Source organism: Oncorhynchus clarkii, unplaced genomic scaffold (genome assembly GCF_045791955.1).
Source record: "Oncorhynchus clarkii lewisi isolate Uvic-CL-2024 unplaced genomic scaffold, UVic_Ocla_1.0 unplaced_contig_165_pilon_pilon, whole genome shotgun sequence".
Classification (NCBI taxonomy): domain Eukaryota; kingdom Metazoa; phylum Chordata; class Actinopteri; order Salmoniformes; family Salmonidae; genus Oncorhynchus; species Oncorhynchus clarkii.
The window spans coordinates 44,060-63,921 of record NW_027258596.1 but is presented as its reverse complement, the minus strand read 5'-3'; the positions used below and the strand labels follow the sequence as shown (position 1 = coordinate 63,921).

Sequence of the window (19,862 nt, the reverse complement as noted above, 5' to 3'; positions counted from 1 at the left end):
TCCGCTTCACCTCAGAAAGAACAGCTGTTTAGAATCCAAACTGAACCATGCACACAAATATCTCACTTTGTGTGTGTGAGCAGTTAATTAAATACAATTACCACAGTCCTCATTCTCATTCATTGTATTTTTTTTCGTCATATATTTCTTACGTTTGATTTTATAAATATACACTGCTCAAAAAAATAAAGGGAACACTAAAATAACACATCCTAGATCTGAATTAATTAAATATTCTTAAATACTTTTTTCTTTACGTAGTTGAATGTGCTGACAACAAAACCACACATTATCAATGGAAATCAAATGTATCAACCCATGGAGGTCTGGATTTGGAGTCACACTCAAAATTAAAGTGGAAAACAACACTACAGGCTGATCCAACTTTGATGTAATGTCCTTAAAACAAGTCAAAATGAGGCTCAGTAGTGTGTGTGGCTTCCACGTGCCTGTATGACCTCCCTACAACGCCTGGGCATGCTCCTGATGAGGTGGCGGATGGTCTCCTTAGGGATCTCCTCCCAGACCTGGACTAAAGCATCCGCCAACTCCTGGACAGTCTGTGGTGGATGGAGCGAGACATGATGTCCCGTCTGGGGAACGGGCGGGCCAGTCCATAGCATCAATGCCTTCCTCTTGCAGGAACTGCTGACACACTCCAGCCACATGAGGTCTAGCATTGTCTTGCATTAGGAGGAACCCAGGGCCAACCGCACCAGCATATGGTCTCACAAGGGGTCTGAGGATCTCATCTCGGTACCTAATGGCAGTCAGGCTACCTCTGGCGAGCACATGGAGGGCTGTGCGGCCCCCCAAACCGGTCATGCTGGAGGATGTTGCAGGCAGCAGAACGTTCTCCACGGCGTCTCCAGACTCTGTCACGTCTGTCACGTGCTCAGTGTGAACCTGCTTTCATCTGTGAAGAGCACAGGGCGCCAGTGGCGAATTTGCCAATCTTGGTGTTCTCTGGCAAATGCCAAACGTCTCGGGCCCTCATGGAGTCTGTTTCTGACCGTTTGAGCAGACACTTGCACATTTGTGGCCTGCTGGAGGTCATTTTGCAGGGCTCTGGCAGTGCTCCTCCTTGCACAAAGGCGGAGGTAGCGGTCCTGCTGCTGGGTTGTTGCCCTCCTACGGCCTCCTCCACATCTCCTGATGTACTGGCCTGTCTCCTGGTAGCGCCTCCCATGCTCTGGACACTACGCTGACAGACACAGCAAACCTTCTTGCCACAGCTCGCATTGATGTGCCATCCTGGATGAGCTGCACTACCTAAGCCACTTGTGTGGGTTGTAGACTCCGTCTCATGCTACCACTAGAGTGAAAGCACCGCCAGCATTCAAAAGTGACCAAAACATGAGCCAGGAAGCATAGGAACTGAGAAGTGGTCTGTGGTCACCACCTGCAGAACCACTCCTTTATTGGGGGTGTCTTGCTAATTGCCTATAATTTCCACCTGTTGTCTATTCCATTTGCACAACAGCATGCGACATTTATTGTCAATCAGTGTTGCTTCCTAAGTGGACAGTTTGATTTCACAGAAGTGTGATTGACTTGGAGTTACATTGTGTTGTTTAAGTGTTCCCTTTATTTTTTTGAGCAGTGTATATTATATCTATGTCCATTTTATATTTCAGGTAAACAAGACTACAAGAAGACCAAGTCAGCTCTGAAGTTGACGAAGTTGAAGGCTGAGGCGAAGAAGAGTGCTCCTGGAATAAGGGTCTGTATGTCTCACCCTCCTCTCTGTGATGAAATGGTTTTATGCCCACTGGTCACGAACACACACACACCGTCTAATCTGCCATTTTATATTAAGAAGCATTATCTATTAACTTCCATTTAACCGTTGAAAACACCTTGAGACTTAGGTCTCATTTGCCCCGGGAAAAATACAGAAAATGTAATAAGTAGCATATATTATATAAACATGACTAATATTATTTAGCTCCTTTGTTAGCAGTAAGCTGTAGTTTATATTATAATCTGTTCAGGGTTTCTGTTAGCCGCTTTTGGCCCCCAAAAGTAGATGCAAAGTGTTGTTTTTTAAAATTATATGACTGTGTCGTCTGACTATCATTAAATGTGAATACTTATTTTATCAAATCAATTCTCTGTGTAATAATAATTCTTATTACGTGATTAACTAGGACGTCGGCACCACGGGAAAATGTTTTCCCGAATCTACTATTTTCATATCTTCTCAAGTCTTCTACTAATGTATTATTATGACATCATCAGTTCTCATTACTGAACGTCGCAAACCCTTGGATATCTGTACAAAATTATGAATCAGCAAAATACAAAATTGGCTTAATTATTAATTTACTAACTTACTAATCAAATCACAGAAATACATGAAACACACTCGAGCGGGAAACTCAGAACTACACTCATAGAAATTGCTAATACCTTACAAGAACGACCGCTCATTCGAAAATAAATTGCAATTGACATATTTACGAGTATTTGTCTTTTCTCTCTCTGTGGTCGCTGGTCCATCTGCTGGAGAGTATTGACAGAAAGGTGTGTTCCCCAGGAGTCACAGTCTATCGTAGTTGTTATAATGGATACTTCAGAGTACCATTCGGGAACTGTTCTTAGAGTGGCTGCTTTTACTAAAGTATTTGAACAGTTGCAGTCTAAATAATTGTTATTTTAGTTTGTAGATTTATTTTCCATTTCAACGTGGGAATGATCTCCACGTTCTCTGGTCTTGTCCTTTTGGTAGAGTTATCGTGCCAACCATTTCAACATGGGAATGATCTCCACGTTCTCTGGTCTTGTCCTTTTGGTAGAGTTGTCATGCCAACCATTTCAACATGGGAATGATCTCCACGTTCTCTGGTCTTGTCCTTTTGGTAGAGTTGTCGTGCCAACCATTTCAACATGGGAATGATCTCCACGTTCTCTGGTCTTGTCCTTTTGGTAGAGTTGTCGTGCCAACCATTTCAACATGTAGCTACCGCTTCATATCTTCTGGTCTTAAAAATTCAACCATTTTGCAACCTTAGTTTACACCGTGGTCTGGTGTGAATTGCGTCACGTGTACATGAATAGAAAAGGGGCGGGTCTCATCATGTTTGGGCACACCTGGGCGTGGCTACTGACTGTGAATAAATTACCATAAAACATCCAATTCTCATTTAGAAGACTGAATCACATTTGGTTTTCTTTTGAAAAGTATTCTTCTACTTATTCATCCATTTTTGTATACAACATTCAGAAGTAAACCTGACAGCTGGGAAATGTGCACTTTAAGAGATATAGTTGTGGGTTTCCTGTCCTACATGAGATCACCAAATGAAACATACTCGACATGACTGTCCCTTTAGTGTCCCAAATTCTCAAAAATAATTAGGAGTTTTCTAAAGAGAAGCTGTTTGTTCTCTGTAGGCTCTCTCTCTCCGTGCTCTCTCTCCGTGCTCTCCCTCCGGGCTCTCCCTCCGGGCTCTCCCTCCGGGCTCTCCCTCCGGGCTCTCCCTCCGTGCTCTCCCTCCGTGCTCTCCCTCCGTGCTCTCTCTCCGTGCTCTCTCTCCGTGCTCTCCCTCCGTGCTCTCCCTCTGTGCTCTCCCTCTGTGCTCTCCCTCCGTGCTCCATGGCAGCGAAGAGAGTTTCTAAGCAGGAATTTATGACTGTTGTAAAACTTGATGTGGGTGAGTGAGGGGGCGGGGGGGGGGGGGGTCCACAATTTACACCCCGAAAGGGCCACCTTGTGACATCTGTTGCTGCCCAAAATGACCGAGAGGGAAAAAAAACAACTTTGCTTTTTATTCACTGATGAAAATACCAGTTGAAGTACAATTTTTTGACCACCATGCTTATCTGTGTGTAGGTTCATTTGCATAATTAAATTTGCCTTTCGTTAGCCATCATGTATCTTATTTATCCAACACCACCATCACACACTCACAGCATACAGAGCCTGGGAGAGATTTCTCCTGTTGCTGCCGGAGTAGAACATGTGCAGCAATTCCAGATGCAGTCGCACGTTAACAGTTTTCATTAAAAAAAAAATAGCTGCGATTTTTCAATTTCTCAACTGGTAATTGAAGTGCGTCTCCCATTTCACAATTCAACAGTCCATCAGAGCGTCATCCACCACTACAAGGTTAGCTGGAGGCATTTTGAAAACATACTTCATTGTTTTGAAACCTGAAAAGTTTTTTATTTCATATTATCAGGCTATATACAAAATCCAACCATGGAAACGTGGAGGCAATTATTTTATAAAGACTTTGTGTTTTAACGGGAAAACGTCCAATTTATCCCACCGTTCTGCATAACAGTTTGTGCTTTTCCATCTGTGCATTTTTCTGGAACAGTTTTCATATCAACAACGTTCATCAATGTCACGTTGGTTAATCTGAAACATCTTCATTTAAAATGATAAATAATAAAAATTAAAGTCAATGTGAGATCCTCCGTGTCGAAGCGTTGATCCGTTGGCGACTAAAGAGAGGAGAGCATTTCTCAAAATGCTCGGAGCAATTATTTTGTTATTTATCAATCCGTATATTTGAGTTTAACCATAATAGTTGTATTATTAGTTGTGTCTTTTTCTGGAGGATAACATTCATTGTAACCAGCTTTGTATGGATTGTTTTTAGGAAAGGGTGATATGTTGAACAAAGTTTAATTTTCAGTTAATTGGAAAATGAGAAGTTGCGGTAGGTATGAAGGCTGAGCCTTATAATCTACTGGCAAACCAATTAATGTGAAGCTTTTAATGAGAGGTTTAATGCTTTAATATTGTATAATTTAATAATTTCAGCCTCCAAAATTATCATTATATAAATATGCATGTTTAATCCTGTCTGGTTTAGCATTCCAAATAAAATGAAATATTTTTAAGTTGTCTGGAGTAGGCATTAGCAAGTAAAGTGTGATCGGACCAGAGAGGTAATCATTCCATAAATAGACAATATTTTCTAGTTTACTTTGATACTGTAGTTATATCGATACGCATAAAGGCGTTTCCCGTATAATACGTGTTACAGAAACAAATGGATCCCACCATGTCGAACAAACAAATTGTCTGTCTGCATTTATAAAATCGTATTTCATGTTTCCATCAGCTATTACTTTCCTATGTATTTCATCCACATGACATGGAAACCTGGTTATTAACAAATAAAGTAAAAAATGTGTTATTATTATTATTTATTATTGTTATTATTATAATAGTACCAGTCCACAAGGTGGCACAGCACCTATCTTAGTCTTTAGGGAGAAACCTTGGTGAAATTCAGACACCTTCCATATTCATGAGAGCAGGGTTGGGTTGCTGGGGTTGGTAAGTGTTGTCTCTCCTTTTTTCTCCTCCTGGGTGTATATAAATGTTACTCTTGAGCGATCAGGAGTTTTGTCTTTGTTCCTTGTGTGTGGTTGGACTCGCTAAAAACTAAAGCTTCCATGTCTCCATTAAAACTTCTCGACTGGCGTAGTGGTATGTTTGGGGACTCTTCCATCAGTCTGTTTTTGCTTGTTTTTTATCTTCAATATATTGACAGCACAGAGATCCTTGATGAAAATGTGCTCAGACTGGGGCGAAGGTTAACCTTCCAACAGGACAACGACCCTAAGCTCACAGCCAAAACAATCCAGCAGTGGCTCAGTCTCCTTGAGTGGCCCGGACTTTTGCTTTGTCATTGTGTTGTGAAAAAACAATTTAATTTAATTAATTTTAGAATAAGGCTGTAACGTAACAAAATGTGGGAAAAAAATTGAGGTTTGTAAATACTTTCCGAATGCAGTGTGTGTGTGGGGACACCCCTTCAAATTAGTAGATTCAGCTATTTCAGCCATACCCGTTGCTGACAGGTGTATAAAATGGAGCACACGGCCATGCAATCTCCATAGACAAACATTTGCAGTAGAATGGCCTTACTGAAGAGCTCAGTGACTTTGAACGTGGCATCATCATCACCTTTCCAACAAGTCAGTTCGTCAAATTTGTGTCCTGCTAGTGCTACCCCGATAAACTAAGTGCTGTTATTGTGAAGTGGAAAAGTCTAGGAGCAACAACGGCTCATCTGCAAAGTGGTAGGCCACACAAGCTCACAGAACGGGACCACCGAGTGTTGAAGCGCGTAGCTCATGAAAATCGTCCTCGGTTGCAACACTCACTACCGAGTTCCAAACTGCTAGAACTGTTCATCAGGAGCTTCATTGCCACCACCTGTTGTGCTGATCAAGGCTTCCTGGCAGAGGACAGCCATTGACCCGATTGGTGCTGCCACCTGGGGATGGAAGTGTATCCTGGTGTTGCCTAACCGTGTGCTATATATCAAAACTGTGTGTGTGTGCGTGCGTAAACTGTGCAACTTTTATATCACTACATCGCAGTGACTGAGCAGCCGCACACAAGCCGAAGATCACCATGTGCAATGCCAAGCGTCAGCTGGAGTAGTGTAAAGCTCGCCTCCATTGGACTCTGGAGCAGTGGAAACGCGTTCTCTGGAGATATAAGTCACGCTTCATCATATGGCAGTCCGATGAACTAATATTTGGCGGATGCCAGGAGAACACTACCTGACCCAATGCATAGTGCCAACTGTAAAGTTTGAAGGAGGGATAATGGCCTGGGGCTGTTTTTCATAGTTCGGGCCCCTTAGTTCCAGTAAAGGGGAATCTTAATGCTTCAGCATACAATGACATTCTAGATGATTCTGTGCTTCCAACTTTGTGGCAACAGTTTGGGGAAGGCCCTTTCCTGTTTCAGCATGATAATGCCCCCGTGCACAAAGCGAGGTCCATACAGAACTGGTTTGTCGATCGGTGTGGAAGAACTTGACTGGCCTGCACAGAGCCCTAACCTCAACATCAGTGCCCGACCTCACTAATGTTATAGCAGCAAAGGGGGGACCAACTCCATATTAATGTCCATGAATTTGGAATGAGATGTTGGATGAGCAGGTGTCCACATACTTTATACAGTACAGTGTGACTGGTACACGGGCGAGAGGACGGGGGGGGTACACGGGCGAGAGGACGGGGGGAGGACGGGTACACGGGCGAGAGGACGGGGGGAGGACGGGTACACGGGCGAGAGGACGGGGGGAGGACGGGTACATGGGCGAGAGGACGGGGGGAGGACGGGTACACGGGCGAGAGGACGGGGACGGGATACACGGGCGAGAGGACGGGGACGGGATACACGGGCACGAGGCGATACACGGGCGAGAGGACGGGGATGGGGGGGGGTACACGGGCGAGAGGACGGGGATGGGGGGTACACGGGCGAGAGGACGGGGATGGGGGGTACACGGGCGGGATGGGGGGGTACCGGTCAAAAGTTTGCTTGCACCTACTCATTCAAGGGTTTTTCTTTATTTTTACTATTTTATTATTATTTATTTTTCCTACTTTGTATTATAATAGTGAAGATATAAAAACTATGAAATAACACACATGAAATGTAGCGACCTAAAAAGTATTATGACAGCTTTGCACACTGTTGGCGTTCTCTCAACCAGCTTCATGACATAGTCACCTGGAATGCATTTCAATTAACAGGTGTGCCTTGTTCAAGGTTAATTTGTGGAACTTCTTTCCTTCTTAGTGCGTTTGAACCAATTAGTTGTGTTGTGACAAGGTAGGGGTGGTATACAGAAGATGGTATTTTACCAAATAGGGATAAGTCCATATTATGGCAAGGACAGCTTAAATAAGCAAAGAGAAACGACAGTCCATCATTACTTTTAAGACATGTAGGTCAGTCAATTCTGGATCATTTCCATAACTTTGAAAGTTTTTTCAAGTGCAGTCGCAAAAACCATCAAGCGCTATGATGAAACTGTCTCTCATGAGGATCGTCACAGGAAACCAAGACCCAGAGTTACCTCTGCTGCAGAGGATACGTTTATTAGAGTTAACTGCACCTCAGATTGCAGCCCAAATAAATGCTTCACAGAGTTCAAGTAGCAGACACATCTCAACATCAACTGTTTGGAGGAGACTACAGCAATTTGACCATGAAGGCCTGATTCACACAAAGAAACCTCCACTAACCACTACCGTGACGGAACACAGAGGAACCGCCCGACCGGGGCGGAACGCAGACACACATTAACACACAGCTTCTACTTCCTGAACTGTCCACAGTAGTGTTGGGAGGGAGGGTTCATGAAATGTAACATCCAATTCAATGTTATTAGTTGTATGTGTCATGGGTACAGGTCATGTTAAAGTTGATATATGCTGGTTTGAGAGATACTGGTCTTCATCAAGCATTCCCTTAATCCCATTAGATTAGTCGTGAAATACTAATGTTCTTAGTGATCAACTGGAACGGGGAATCAAAGGGAACAGTATTCCTCTGGGAGGAAGATGGAAGCTATTTAAATACCCAAATATTGGTTTGGAATGTAGATAATGGAATGGATATGGCCTCCCCTTCAATTTAGTATTTTAACAGAAATCATGTTTTTACATTTATTTTAGAGCGGTCATCTCCCTGTTTGTCTTTGAGGCCGTGGGCTTCATTTTTTTATTACATTGTTAGCCTGATTTTGGGGAACACCACCCTCTCTCGCTGACGGTTACGGCTTTGTTGGGCCTGTTTTTTGTGTGAGACGATTTGAGGACCCCTTTTCTCTGTGTGTTCTGGTCTCCGCTGCAGCTGGTGTCTCCTAGGGTTCCAGCTGGCCAGGCAGCCAGGCGGGCAGACAGGCTGTCCTGGAGCCCAGAGCGTGTGTGTGGCAGGCAGGTACGGCCAGCTGCTCCATGGGGCTGGTGGATCTTGGCATGCTCCGAGAGCTGCTGTGCTGTGACCAGGTGGTGTGGTGATGTTCGGCGAGCCAAGGAGCGGGAACCCACCTGCTGTGGTCTCTCTCTCAATTCAATTCAGTAAATGCTTTATTGGAATTAATGGCTGGTTGCCACTGTTGCCAGAGCAATGTATTGTGCATGAGTGCTATGGGGCGATAGTCATTTAGACATGTTACCTTGGCATTCTTATGCACAGGGACTATTGTTGTCCTCTTGAAACATGTAGGTATTTCAGACTGGGTCAGGGAGAAGTTGAAAATGCTCTCGCATGGTTCAGTGTTAATTGGCTCGGAAGTGAGCATAGAAGGCATTTAGCTTGTCTGGTAGGCACGCATCACTGGCCAGCTCACGGCTGGGTTTCTCTTTCTACACCATGATAGTTTTTAAGCCACATGCGACGAGTGTCAGAGCCGGTGGATTCCTTCTCAGCCGTATTGACACTTTGCCTGTTTGATTGTTCGGTGGAGGGCATAGCGGGATTTCCTAGAAGTGTGTCAGTGCGGATGTTGCCTGTAATCCATGGCTTCTGGTTGGGATATGTACGTACGGTCACTTTTGGGACGACGTTGTTGATTCACTTATTGATGAAGCCCGGTGACTGAGCTGGTAATGCCATTGGATGAATCTTGGAACATATTTCATTCTGCTAGTGAAACAGTTCTGTAGCTTAGTATCCGCTTATAAGCAGGAATCAGGAGGATTTATGGTCAGATTTGCCAAATGCGGGAAGAGTGAGGGTATATATGTGTCGCTTTTCTTCGCTGTTCGTTTTTTTTTTTTGCCTCTAGTTGCATAGATGACATGCTGGTAGAAATGATAGATTTCAGTTTTCTTGCATTACAAGAAATGTTATATTTTTGTTCAGTATAGTTGAGAGAAAAACACTGCTCTTACTAGTATCTCTGCTCTTAAGTTTTACACATCGGCCTTTTTAAAATTTGCACCCTTAAGTAGGCTCCACCCACATCCGTTCACAATGCGTTTTCATAAATAAGATCAAGTCAAACGTTTGGACACCTCATCATTAAAGGGTTTTTCTTTATTTTTAGTACTTTCTACAATATAGTATTTTGAGCTTTTTTGAAGCTGGTGTACAAAACCATAAGTAAAAGATGCAATAACAAAACTTAAGAACGGGAAACACAGACATAGCGTACAGAGTAGATCTACCACTTCTTAGACTGGCTTTCAATGAGAATGATAGATCTATAATGCACATTTCTTTGTGAATATGGGTCGCCCAAAAAAAAGTAACATTGACTTTTTACATTTTTTTTATTGCCCCCCCCCGACGCAGCCGTTCTGTCCTGCCGATGTAAAACACGGGATATGATGCTTCCCACGGGAGCATCCTATGTCTTAGACCATTAAACCATGAGGAAATTCCCTGTTGTCTGAAAAAAGAGACTGGTTTTGAGGTACGCAGGAAGGGCTACCACATCATGTGACCATGAGCAATTATTCTGTACAGGCTTCCTTCTTTTCACTCTGTCATTCAGGTGTCGTGTCTTTACTATCATTAACTGAAGACTTTTAGTTTTTTTTAAAGATTCTCTGTAATTAGCATTTCGTGATTAACTAATCAGGCAAATGTAATTAACTAGGAAGTCGGGGCACCAAGGAAAATATTCAGATTACAAAGTTATAATTTTCCTAATATAACTCTTCAGATATTTTAATACCTGATCAATTAGTCTTCTTAATGAATGAATTATTTATTTTACCTCACGTTAGTCTCATTCCAAACGTTGTAAATTGTTGGTTATCTGCACGAACCCAGTCTTCACTATGAGTCATCCATACATCAATTGTCTTAAATAATTTATTTACTAACTAAATAAATTCACAGAAATGCATAAACCAACAGTAGATAGTTACAAGGAAATGATGACGGAGTTTCCCAAGTGGGATAAACCAGCATCGCGGCTAGGTGCACAAAAGGGAAGTGGGGGTCGACTGAGAAGACGACACACAGTTGATAATTATAACAATTGAAATGCTAATCCTTTGCACATGAACGCTCACTCATTCGGGAACAATTGCAATCAATATATATTTACGCTCAGTGTGTCGTCGGGGTCTCTGTTGAAAAGTTTGTTTCTGTTGGAGAGTGTCCGTCCTCTCTGTTGTGGTTAGAATGGGTAGTTCAGAGTGACATTCATTCATGTCGTTATAGGATAGATGTTTCGGCGGTTGTCGGTCTTCGCGTTCAATGATACCGAATTCCTAGCTGCAGACTAGTAATTAATATCAAAGACTTGTTCTTATTCTGTCGGTATCGATAGTCTAAGAGTTTAACCACGTGGGATGGTTAAAAGATTCAGCAATCTACTTGAACCTTATTTCCCTCTATGATAGAGGTACTGGTCTCGTCTCAACCCTTAGCGCTCTCATAATTTGAGGTAAGCTCGGTCTCAAACCTTGGCCCACGCGTTATCGAGGTAAGCTGGTCTGGTGATAGAAAAACCCAGGTGGGGGTTTTATTCGGAACATAGAAAAGGGCTCATGACGCCGGGTCCTGTCTGTGCCCCTGGGATTTTATTCGGAACATCGAAAAGGGCTGTCTCATGACGCTGGGTCCTGCCCCTGGGGGCGTGCCAAGGATTTAGTGAAACTTTTTAGGAAATTGGAGTTTCCTCCATTAAACAGTCCAAAATCACATGACACAATTTCACAAACAGTTCCATCCTCACTCATTCATTTTATACAATAATTAGATGTAAGCCTCATATCTGAGGCTATTATATAAACAGCGTTATGTGGCCGTATTGTCTCCCATGAGTTTCACAAATTGTACCAAACGGACCAGTTCTTAGCTTCACCAATCTTTTATACCTTCTCCAGAACATAAATGTTGTTCGGACCTCAAGTTCTGTGAGGTGGAAGAAATTCCTTTGTTCTCTCTATGAAACTTCACTCTCTTTCTATACTGTGGCCATGAGGAGATAATCCCCGGCAACTGAATTAGGAAGGTCGCCTGTATTTTTTATTGACTGGGTGTATTGATACACCGTCTAAAGTGTAATTAATAACTTCACCGTGCTCAAAGGGATTTCCAACGGCTATTTATTTTTTCCCCATCTACCAATAGGTTCCCTTCTTTGTCAGTCATGGAAAACCTCCCTGGTCTTTGGATGAATCTGTGTTTTTAAATGCATTGCCTTATAGATAATTGTGGGGTACAGAGATGAGGTAGTCATTGAAATTGGTACTCCTGAACTTATTTATGCTTGCCATAACAAGGGGTTGAATACTTATTTTTTTTTATTTTATTTAATTCATTTATAAAATCATAAACCCGCTTTGACACTATGGATGTGTGTGTGTGTAGGCCAGTGACACAAAATATTATGGACTAGATTCAAGACTATATTTCAGATGCATCAAGACATTTGGCGCTCTTTTTTGGAGGGGATGTCTATCAACGTAGACCGGCCTAATTCGGCCCTACATGCATTTGTTGGCGTTTCAAATATTTCTACAGTATCTCTGTTGGATTGCTTGTCCCATTTAGTGTAGCTATGATACCACACGTCCATACAGAGCAGTGAACTGAATAATACTCTCTTCTCTGAGTGAACACAAATTAACTCCACACTTGTTTTCCGAATACTTACATGGCAAAAGTTTAGACACACCTACTCATTCCTTGGTTTTCCGTTATTTTTGCTTATTTCTACATTGTGGAATAATAGTGAAGACATCAAAACTATGAAATAACACATATCGTGTAGTAACCCCCCAAAAAGTGTTAAACAAATCAAAATATATTTTATATTTTTGATTCTTCAAAATAGCCACCCTTTGCCTTGATGACAGCTTTGCACACTCTTGGCATTCTCTTAACCAGCTTCATGAGGAATGCATTTCCAACGGTCTTGAAGGAGTTCCCACATATGCTGAGCACTTGTTGGCTGCTTTCCCTTCACTCTGCGGTCCAACTCATCCCAAACCATCTCAATTGGGATGACGTCGGTTGATTGTGGAGGCCAGGTCATCTGATGCAGCACTCCATCACTCTCCTTGGTCAAATAGCCCTTACACATCCTGGATGTGTGTTGGGTCATTGTCGTGTTGAAAAACAAATGAAAGCAATTTGACCGTGAAGGACTGATTCACGCAATCTCCTCTGAACAGTTCATGTGTCTGTTACTTGAACTCTGTGAAGCATTTATTTGGGCTGCAATGTCTGAGGCTGGTAACTCTAATGAACTTATCCTCTGCACCAGAGGTAAATCATGTCTCTGACCTACTCATCGTCAGCCTTGTCATTCCACCCCGTCTCTGAAAGATGGCAGTACTGCTGCAGCATATTGACGATTATGTAGGTTTAGCTAGAGATGTGAATATCAGCATTACACTTTTGTGTGTGTTGAAAATAACTAAGCTTTATGATTGCAGATATGTGAATATTTAGAATAAATTCACATCCTTTTTTATTAGGGCCTTGGTTTGCATTGTATACGTCTAAAAAGAGCGATAATGTAGGTGCTGGTATCTTTCTGCATATTGAAATGGTCTCACCATTTTAGTACATTTTAATGAATAACATACTTGAATGAAAGGCCTGCTTGAATGAAAGGCCTTCTGCAAAACAACTAGCCCAGAGCAGCACCTTTTCAGCTATCTCGACACAGTATAGCAATGCCCCTGAATGAACCATTTGAATGAACAAAACACTTGAATCACTTCAGTTTTAATTACAAAGTTTGGTAATGACTTCTTAAAACAAAGGTTGAGAGGAGAGTGGACCCATGTGGACCCGTGTGGTCTCTAGTGGACTCTAGTGGACCCTAGTGGACTCTAGTGAACCCTAGTGGACTCTAGTGGACCCTAGTGGACCCGTGTGGTCTCTAGTAGACCCGTGTGGACTCTAGTGGACCCGTGTGGACTCTAGTGGACCAGTGTGGACTCTAGTGGACCCGTGTGGTCTCTAGTAGACCTGTGTGGACCCGTGTGGACCCGTGTGGTGTCTAGTGAACCCGTGTGGACTCTAGTGGACCTGTGTGGACCCGTGTGGACTCTAGTGGACTCTAGTGGAACTGTGTGGACTCTAGTGGACCCGTGTGGACCCTAGTGGACCGTGTGGTCTCTAGTGGACCCGTGTGGTCTCTAGTGGACCCGTGTGGACTCTAGTGGACCCGTGTGGTCTCTAGTGGACTCTAGTGGACCCGTGTGGACTCTAGTGGACCCGTGTGGTCTCTAGTGGACCCGTGTGGACTCTAGTGGACCCGTGTGAACCCGTGTGGTCTCTAGTGGACCCGTGTGGTCTCTAGTGGAACTGTGTGGACTCTAGTGGACCCGTGTGGACCCTAGTGGACCGTGTGGTCTCTAGTGGACCCGTGTGGTCTCTAGTGGACTCTAGTGGACCCGTGTGGACTCTAGTGGACCCGTGTGGTCTCTAGTGGACTCTAGTGGACCCGTGTGGACTCTAGTGGACCCGTGTGAACCCGTGTGGTCTCTAGTGGACCCGTGTGGACCCGTGTGGTCTCTAGTGGACCCGTGTGGACCCGTGTGGTCTCTAGTGGACCCGTGTGGTCTCTAGTGGACGCGTGTGGACCTGTGTGGTCTCTAGTGGACCTGTGTGGTCTCTAGTGGACCCGTGTGGTCTCTAGTGGACCCGTGTGGACCTGTGTGGAATCGTGTGGACCCTAGTGGACCTGTGTGGTCTCTAGTGGACCCGTGTGGTCTCTAGTGGACCCGTGTGGACCCTAGTGGACCCGTGTGGACCCGTGTGGACTCTAGTGGACCCGTGTGGACTCTAGTGGACCCGTGTTGACTTTAGTGGACCCGTGTTGACTTTAGTGGACCCGTGTGGTTTCTAGTGGACCCGTGTGGACCCTAGTGGACCCGTGTGGACTCTAGTGGACCCGTGTGGACCCGTGTGGTCTCTAGTGGACCCGTGTGGACCCGTGTGGTCTCTAGTGGACCCGTGTGGACTCTAGTGGACCCGTGTGGTCTCTAGTGGACCCGTGTGGACCCGTGTGGACCCGTGTGGACTAGTGGAACCGTGTGGACTCTAGTGGACCCGTGTGGACTCTAGTGGACCCGTGGCTGGTGAGAGTTGTAATGTGGTGTAAAAGGTATTAAAGGAGCACATAGAAACCCATTTGAAGTTGGAAACCACTCAGTTCCAGCAACCATCCAATTAACAGCACAATTAAACACTTCAACTCTACTTTTAAATTATGAAAATTGATTTGTGAACATTGAAAAAGTTCATCTCAATCAGTGTGGGACACAAATAATAATATTAATAATGACTACTATTAATAATGACCTCTAGATTAGTTGTGATATGGTGTCCTCAGTCACTGTTTAATACAGTATTAATAATGACCTCTAGATTACAGTTGTGATTCGGGGTCATCGGTCACTGTTTGATACAGTATTAGTATTGACCACTAGATTACAGTTGTGATTCGGGATTAACATGAGGTCGAAAAACTTGAGCACCTTGCAGCTCAGAGCTGTTGTTCAAGCATCTCATTTTTGATGCTGTTAAAACCACAATGTTTTTAGTGATTTGATCTTAAGTGCTAATTCCTCATGTGGAATTGGAAAGTGGGTTTTGATTTAATTCTAATATTTAGACGTTTTTCTTAAATCAGATTTTAATTTTAAGTTTATTTCTTTGTCGTTTTTTTTCCAAAATGTTGTTTCCAGATGTTTGTCATCCCTCTCTTTATAAATCCATGTGGTCTTTGTACCTTAACTTTAGGCACGACAGTTTTACACTGAGTGTACAATGCATTAGGCACACCTTCCTAATATGGAGTTGCACCCCCTTACCCCCCCTTTTGCCCTCAGAACAGCCTCAATTTGTCGGGGCATGGACTCTACAAGGTGTCGATAGCGTTCCACAGGGATGCTGGCCCATGTTGACTCTACAAGGTGTCGATAGCGTCCCACAGGGATGCTGGCCCATGTTGACTCTACAAGGTGTCGAAAGCGTCCCACAGGGATGCTGTCCCAAGTTGACTCCAATGTTTCCCACAGTTGTGTCAAGATGACTAGATGTTCTTTGGGTGGTGGACCATTCTTGATTCAACAGTTTCCCATGTGTATGTGTAAAACCCTGCAGCGTTGCAGTTCTTGACACACTCAAACCGGTGTGCCTGGCACCTACTACCATACACGGTTTAAAGACAATTCAATCTTTTGTCTTGCCCTTTGAATGGCGCAAACACACAATCCATGTCTCAAGGCTTAAAAATCCTTATTTAACTGGTCTCCTCTTCATCTACACTGATTTGAAGTGAATTTAACACATTCAGCATCAAACAATTTCTCTTTTTGAGGCTTCCAATTAGAACGGGTTATTTTTCATAAATTTGCATAAATGTGCTTTTTGTTTTTTGCTTTATGGTCTCATTGATTTTTTTCACAACCACACTTACACCATTCAAAAGTTTGGGTCACTTAGAAATGTCCTTGTTTTTGAAAGAAAAGCACTTTTTTTTGGCCATTAAAATAACAGTGTAGACATTGTTCATTTTTAAAATGTTTATTTATCCGTTATTTTACCAAGTTGACTGAGAACACGTTCTCATTTGCAGCAACGACCTGGGGAATAGTTACAGGGGAGAGGAGGGGGATGAATGAGCCAATTGTAAACTGAAGATTATTAGGTGACCGTGATGGTTTGAGGGCCAGATTGGGAATTTAGCCAGGACTCCGGGGTTAACACCCCTACTCTTACGATAAGTGACATGGGATCTTTAATGACCTCAGAGAGTCAGGACACCCGTTTAACATCTCATCCGAAAGACGGCACGCTACACAGTGACATCAATAAGGGATCATAGCTTTCACCTGGTCATTCTATCTCATGGATATATCATTATTTTAAAATCGCAGATTGCCTTTTTTTAACTATATACTTGTCTCTCCCCTTTCTGTGATTGCAGGATGCTTTCCTGGTCGTCTTAGCCATCCTGGTGTTCATGCTCTGTGTGTATGCGTTCTTCTACCTCAACCTGAGCACTGAACTGGACATGGACCTGGATGTGGACTAAAGCAGGAGAGGACAACTTAACCTCGGGCTCGGGGTCTTGCTGGGCTGGGCTATTGTCAGTCTCTGTCAACGTGGCTCATTGACTATTGTCAGTCTCTGTCAACGTGGCTCATTGACTATTGTCAGTCTCTGTCAACGTGGCTCATTGACTCATCTGGATGCAAATTTGACTCAATTATTTTTTTTGTCTGATTCCGTTTCATTTTTTTTTCCTAATTTCTGTTTTCTCCATTTTGTTTTCCCTGGGTTTTTTTTAGGCTTTTGTTCTCAAAATCACACTTTTATAGAACATTCAATTTTAGTTGTGGTCCAGAACGATGCTTAAACCATGTCAGGAGACCACTTGAGGTCTGGGAAAAATAAATAAATATATAATTTTTCGATGTAAGCGCACACCAGCAATAGACTGTTTGATAAGCGATGATACTGTAGCGTTCATGTGATGGCAGAGTTTGCAAAACAATTGGCCACTGGATTGTCGCGATTGTCATTCTACCAATTAGGCATAATCTACTTTTTGTAGTTAACATTTAATTGATAAGTTGTTGTTGTTTTTTGGTGGGGGGAGCTTTATCATCTACCAAGAAGACTGTTGACATTAGCATCATCTCTAACAGCTACACAGAGACACATGCGCGAACACAGACGGGGCTGTTGCCTCTTCAGAAATATGAATCACTGATGCGTTTTTATTTCATGTCTTTATATGAATGAATATTAATGAATGTTATAAGTTCAATAAATTTTGTAATATTGTTGAATTCGGTTTTTAATATCTGCATTATGTCTGCTGTTCTCCGCAACAGAGATTTTATACATACATCCTGTCCCGGACAAACTCCTCTGGATCACCATCTGAAGAGTCTTTCTGATTAACAGAGGAGACTTCCCAACCTCTACCTGGCACTAACAGAAGGGGAAACACGGATATGGTGTTCTACGTGACACTAAAGACCATCTGCCTTTGTAGGAGATGATGGTGATGATGATGATGATGGTGATGATGATGGACCTTGGAGATGACCGTATCTTGATTGTTCGAATACCCACTACACTGGCCACTCTTCTTCGCGTTTTCATTATTATACATATATTTTTATACAGATTTCTTGTTTTTTTTTTCATTTTATTTATTTATTTCACCTTTATTTAACCAGGTAGGCTAGTTGAGAACACCTTTATTTAACCAGGTAGGCTAGTTGAGAACACCTTTATTTAACCAGGTAGGCTAGTTGAGAACACCTTTATTTAACCAGGTAGGCTAGTTGAGAACACCTTTATTTAACCAGGTAGGCTAGTTGAGAACACCTTTATTTAACCAGGTAGGCTAGTTGAGAACACCTTTATTTAACCAGGTAGGCTAGTTGAGAACACCTTTATTTAACCAGGTAGGCTAGTTGAGAACACCTTTATTTAACCAGGTAGGCTAGTTGAGAACACCTTTATTTAACCAGGTAGGCTAGTTGAGAACACCTTTATTTAACCAGGGAGGCCAGTTGAGAACACCTTTATTTAACCAGGTAGGCCAGTTGAGAACACCTTTATTTAACCAGGTAGGCCAGCTGAGAACACCTTTATTTAACCAGGTAGGCCAGCTGAGAACACCTTTATTTAACCAGGTAGGCCAGTTGAGAACACCTTTATTTAACCAGGTAGGCTAGTTGAGAACACCTTTATTTAACCAGGTAGGCTAGTTGAGTGCAAATGAGGTAAGTTAAGGCAATAAATAGGCCATGGTGGCGAAGTAATTACAATATAGCAATTAAACACTGGAATGGTAGATCGGCAGAAGATGAATGTGAAGGTAGAGATACTGGGGTGCAAAGGAGCAAAATAAATAAATAAATACCAGGGTGAGGTAGGTAGATAGATGGGCTGTTTACAGATAGGCTAAGTACAGGTGCAGTTTCATTGCCCCCTTTTGTTTGACTGTAATACCATCTGAATAGTAACGTTGTCCAGTTGCCTTCATAAACTATTAACACCTCTTGACTTTTCCTGCATTTTGTTGTGTTACAAAGTGTCCTTAAGAGTCTATTGACGCACCCGTGTGCATCAATCGAAATAACATAACAAAATCCCCATCAAAATCTGTTTGTTTAAGAGATGTCTGGGTTTTTTTGTACTGTGTCTCGATCCACCGACTCCATCTGTCAGACATCCTGAAAAGCTTATTATTAGGTCTAAAAAATTGCAGATCCGTGTCACATTGGGCTAGGCAGGTTACCGGAAGGTTTATTTAATTTAAAAATGGAAAAGAGATTGAAAACAAATTGAAATATATACAAAAAAAATGAAAAATGTAAAAAGTACAAACCACGTCTGCACTGCTACGCCATCATGTCCACTTGGTAAGCAAGTCTAGTGTAGATGTGGCTTTATGTTTTCGGTTATTGTCCTGCTGAAAGGTGAATTCATCTCCCAGTGTCTGTTAGAAAGCAGACTGAACCAGGTTTTCCTTCTCCAGCTGCTGAGTCAGGAAGGATGCCTGTATCTTTATAGTGACTGGGTGTAATTGATAACTTCACCATGCTCAAAGGGATATTCAATGTCTGTCTATTTTTGGGTACCCATCTACCAATAGGTGCCCTTCTTTGCGAGGCATTGGATATACCTCCCTGGTCTTTGGTTGAATCTGTTAATGAAATTCGCTGCTTGACTGGGGGACCTTACAATTATCTGTATGTGTGGGGTACAGAGATGAGGTAGTCATTCAAAAATCATGTTAAACACTATTACTTCACACTGAATTCATGCAATATTTTTTGTGACTTGTTAAGCACATGTTTACTCCTAAACTTAGGCCTGCCATAACAAAGGGATTGAATACTTATTGATTCAAGACATTTCAGCTTTGGATTTTTTTTAATAATAATTTGTAAAAAATATCAAACATTTGTGGGTATTGTGTGTAGGCCAGTGACAACAATGTAATACATGTTATATTCAGGTTGTAACTCAACAAAATGTGTAAAAAGTTAAGGAGTGAATATTTTCTAAAGGTCCATTGAAACTAGTTTTGTGTCCCGCATGCCTCCCTATATAGTACACTACTTTAGACCAGAGCCCTATG

The 19,862-nt window shown here is 42.7% G+C and overlaps 1 protein-coding gene across 1 annotated transcript; it reads left to right on the top strand.

The window, feature by feature from the left end:
- Positions 1 to 1,637: 1,637 nt before the first annotated feature.
- Positions 1,638 to 19,586, top strand: LOC139397466 (triple QxxK/R motif containing; the record flags this gene model as incomplete). Its single annotated transcript, XM_071144160.1, is given in 3 exon segments — positions 1,638 to 1,723; positions 16,683 to 18,078; positions 18,484 to 19,586. Coding segments are annotated over 2 exon segments (194 nt in total), but the record flags the coding sequence as incomplete, so codon positions are not given.
- Between the last annotated feature and the right edge of the window lie 276 nt (positions 19,587 to 19,862).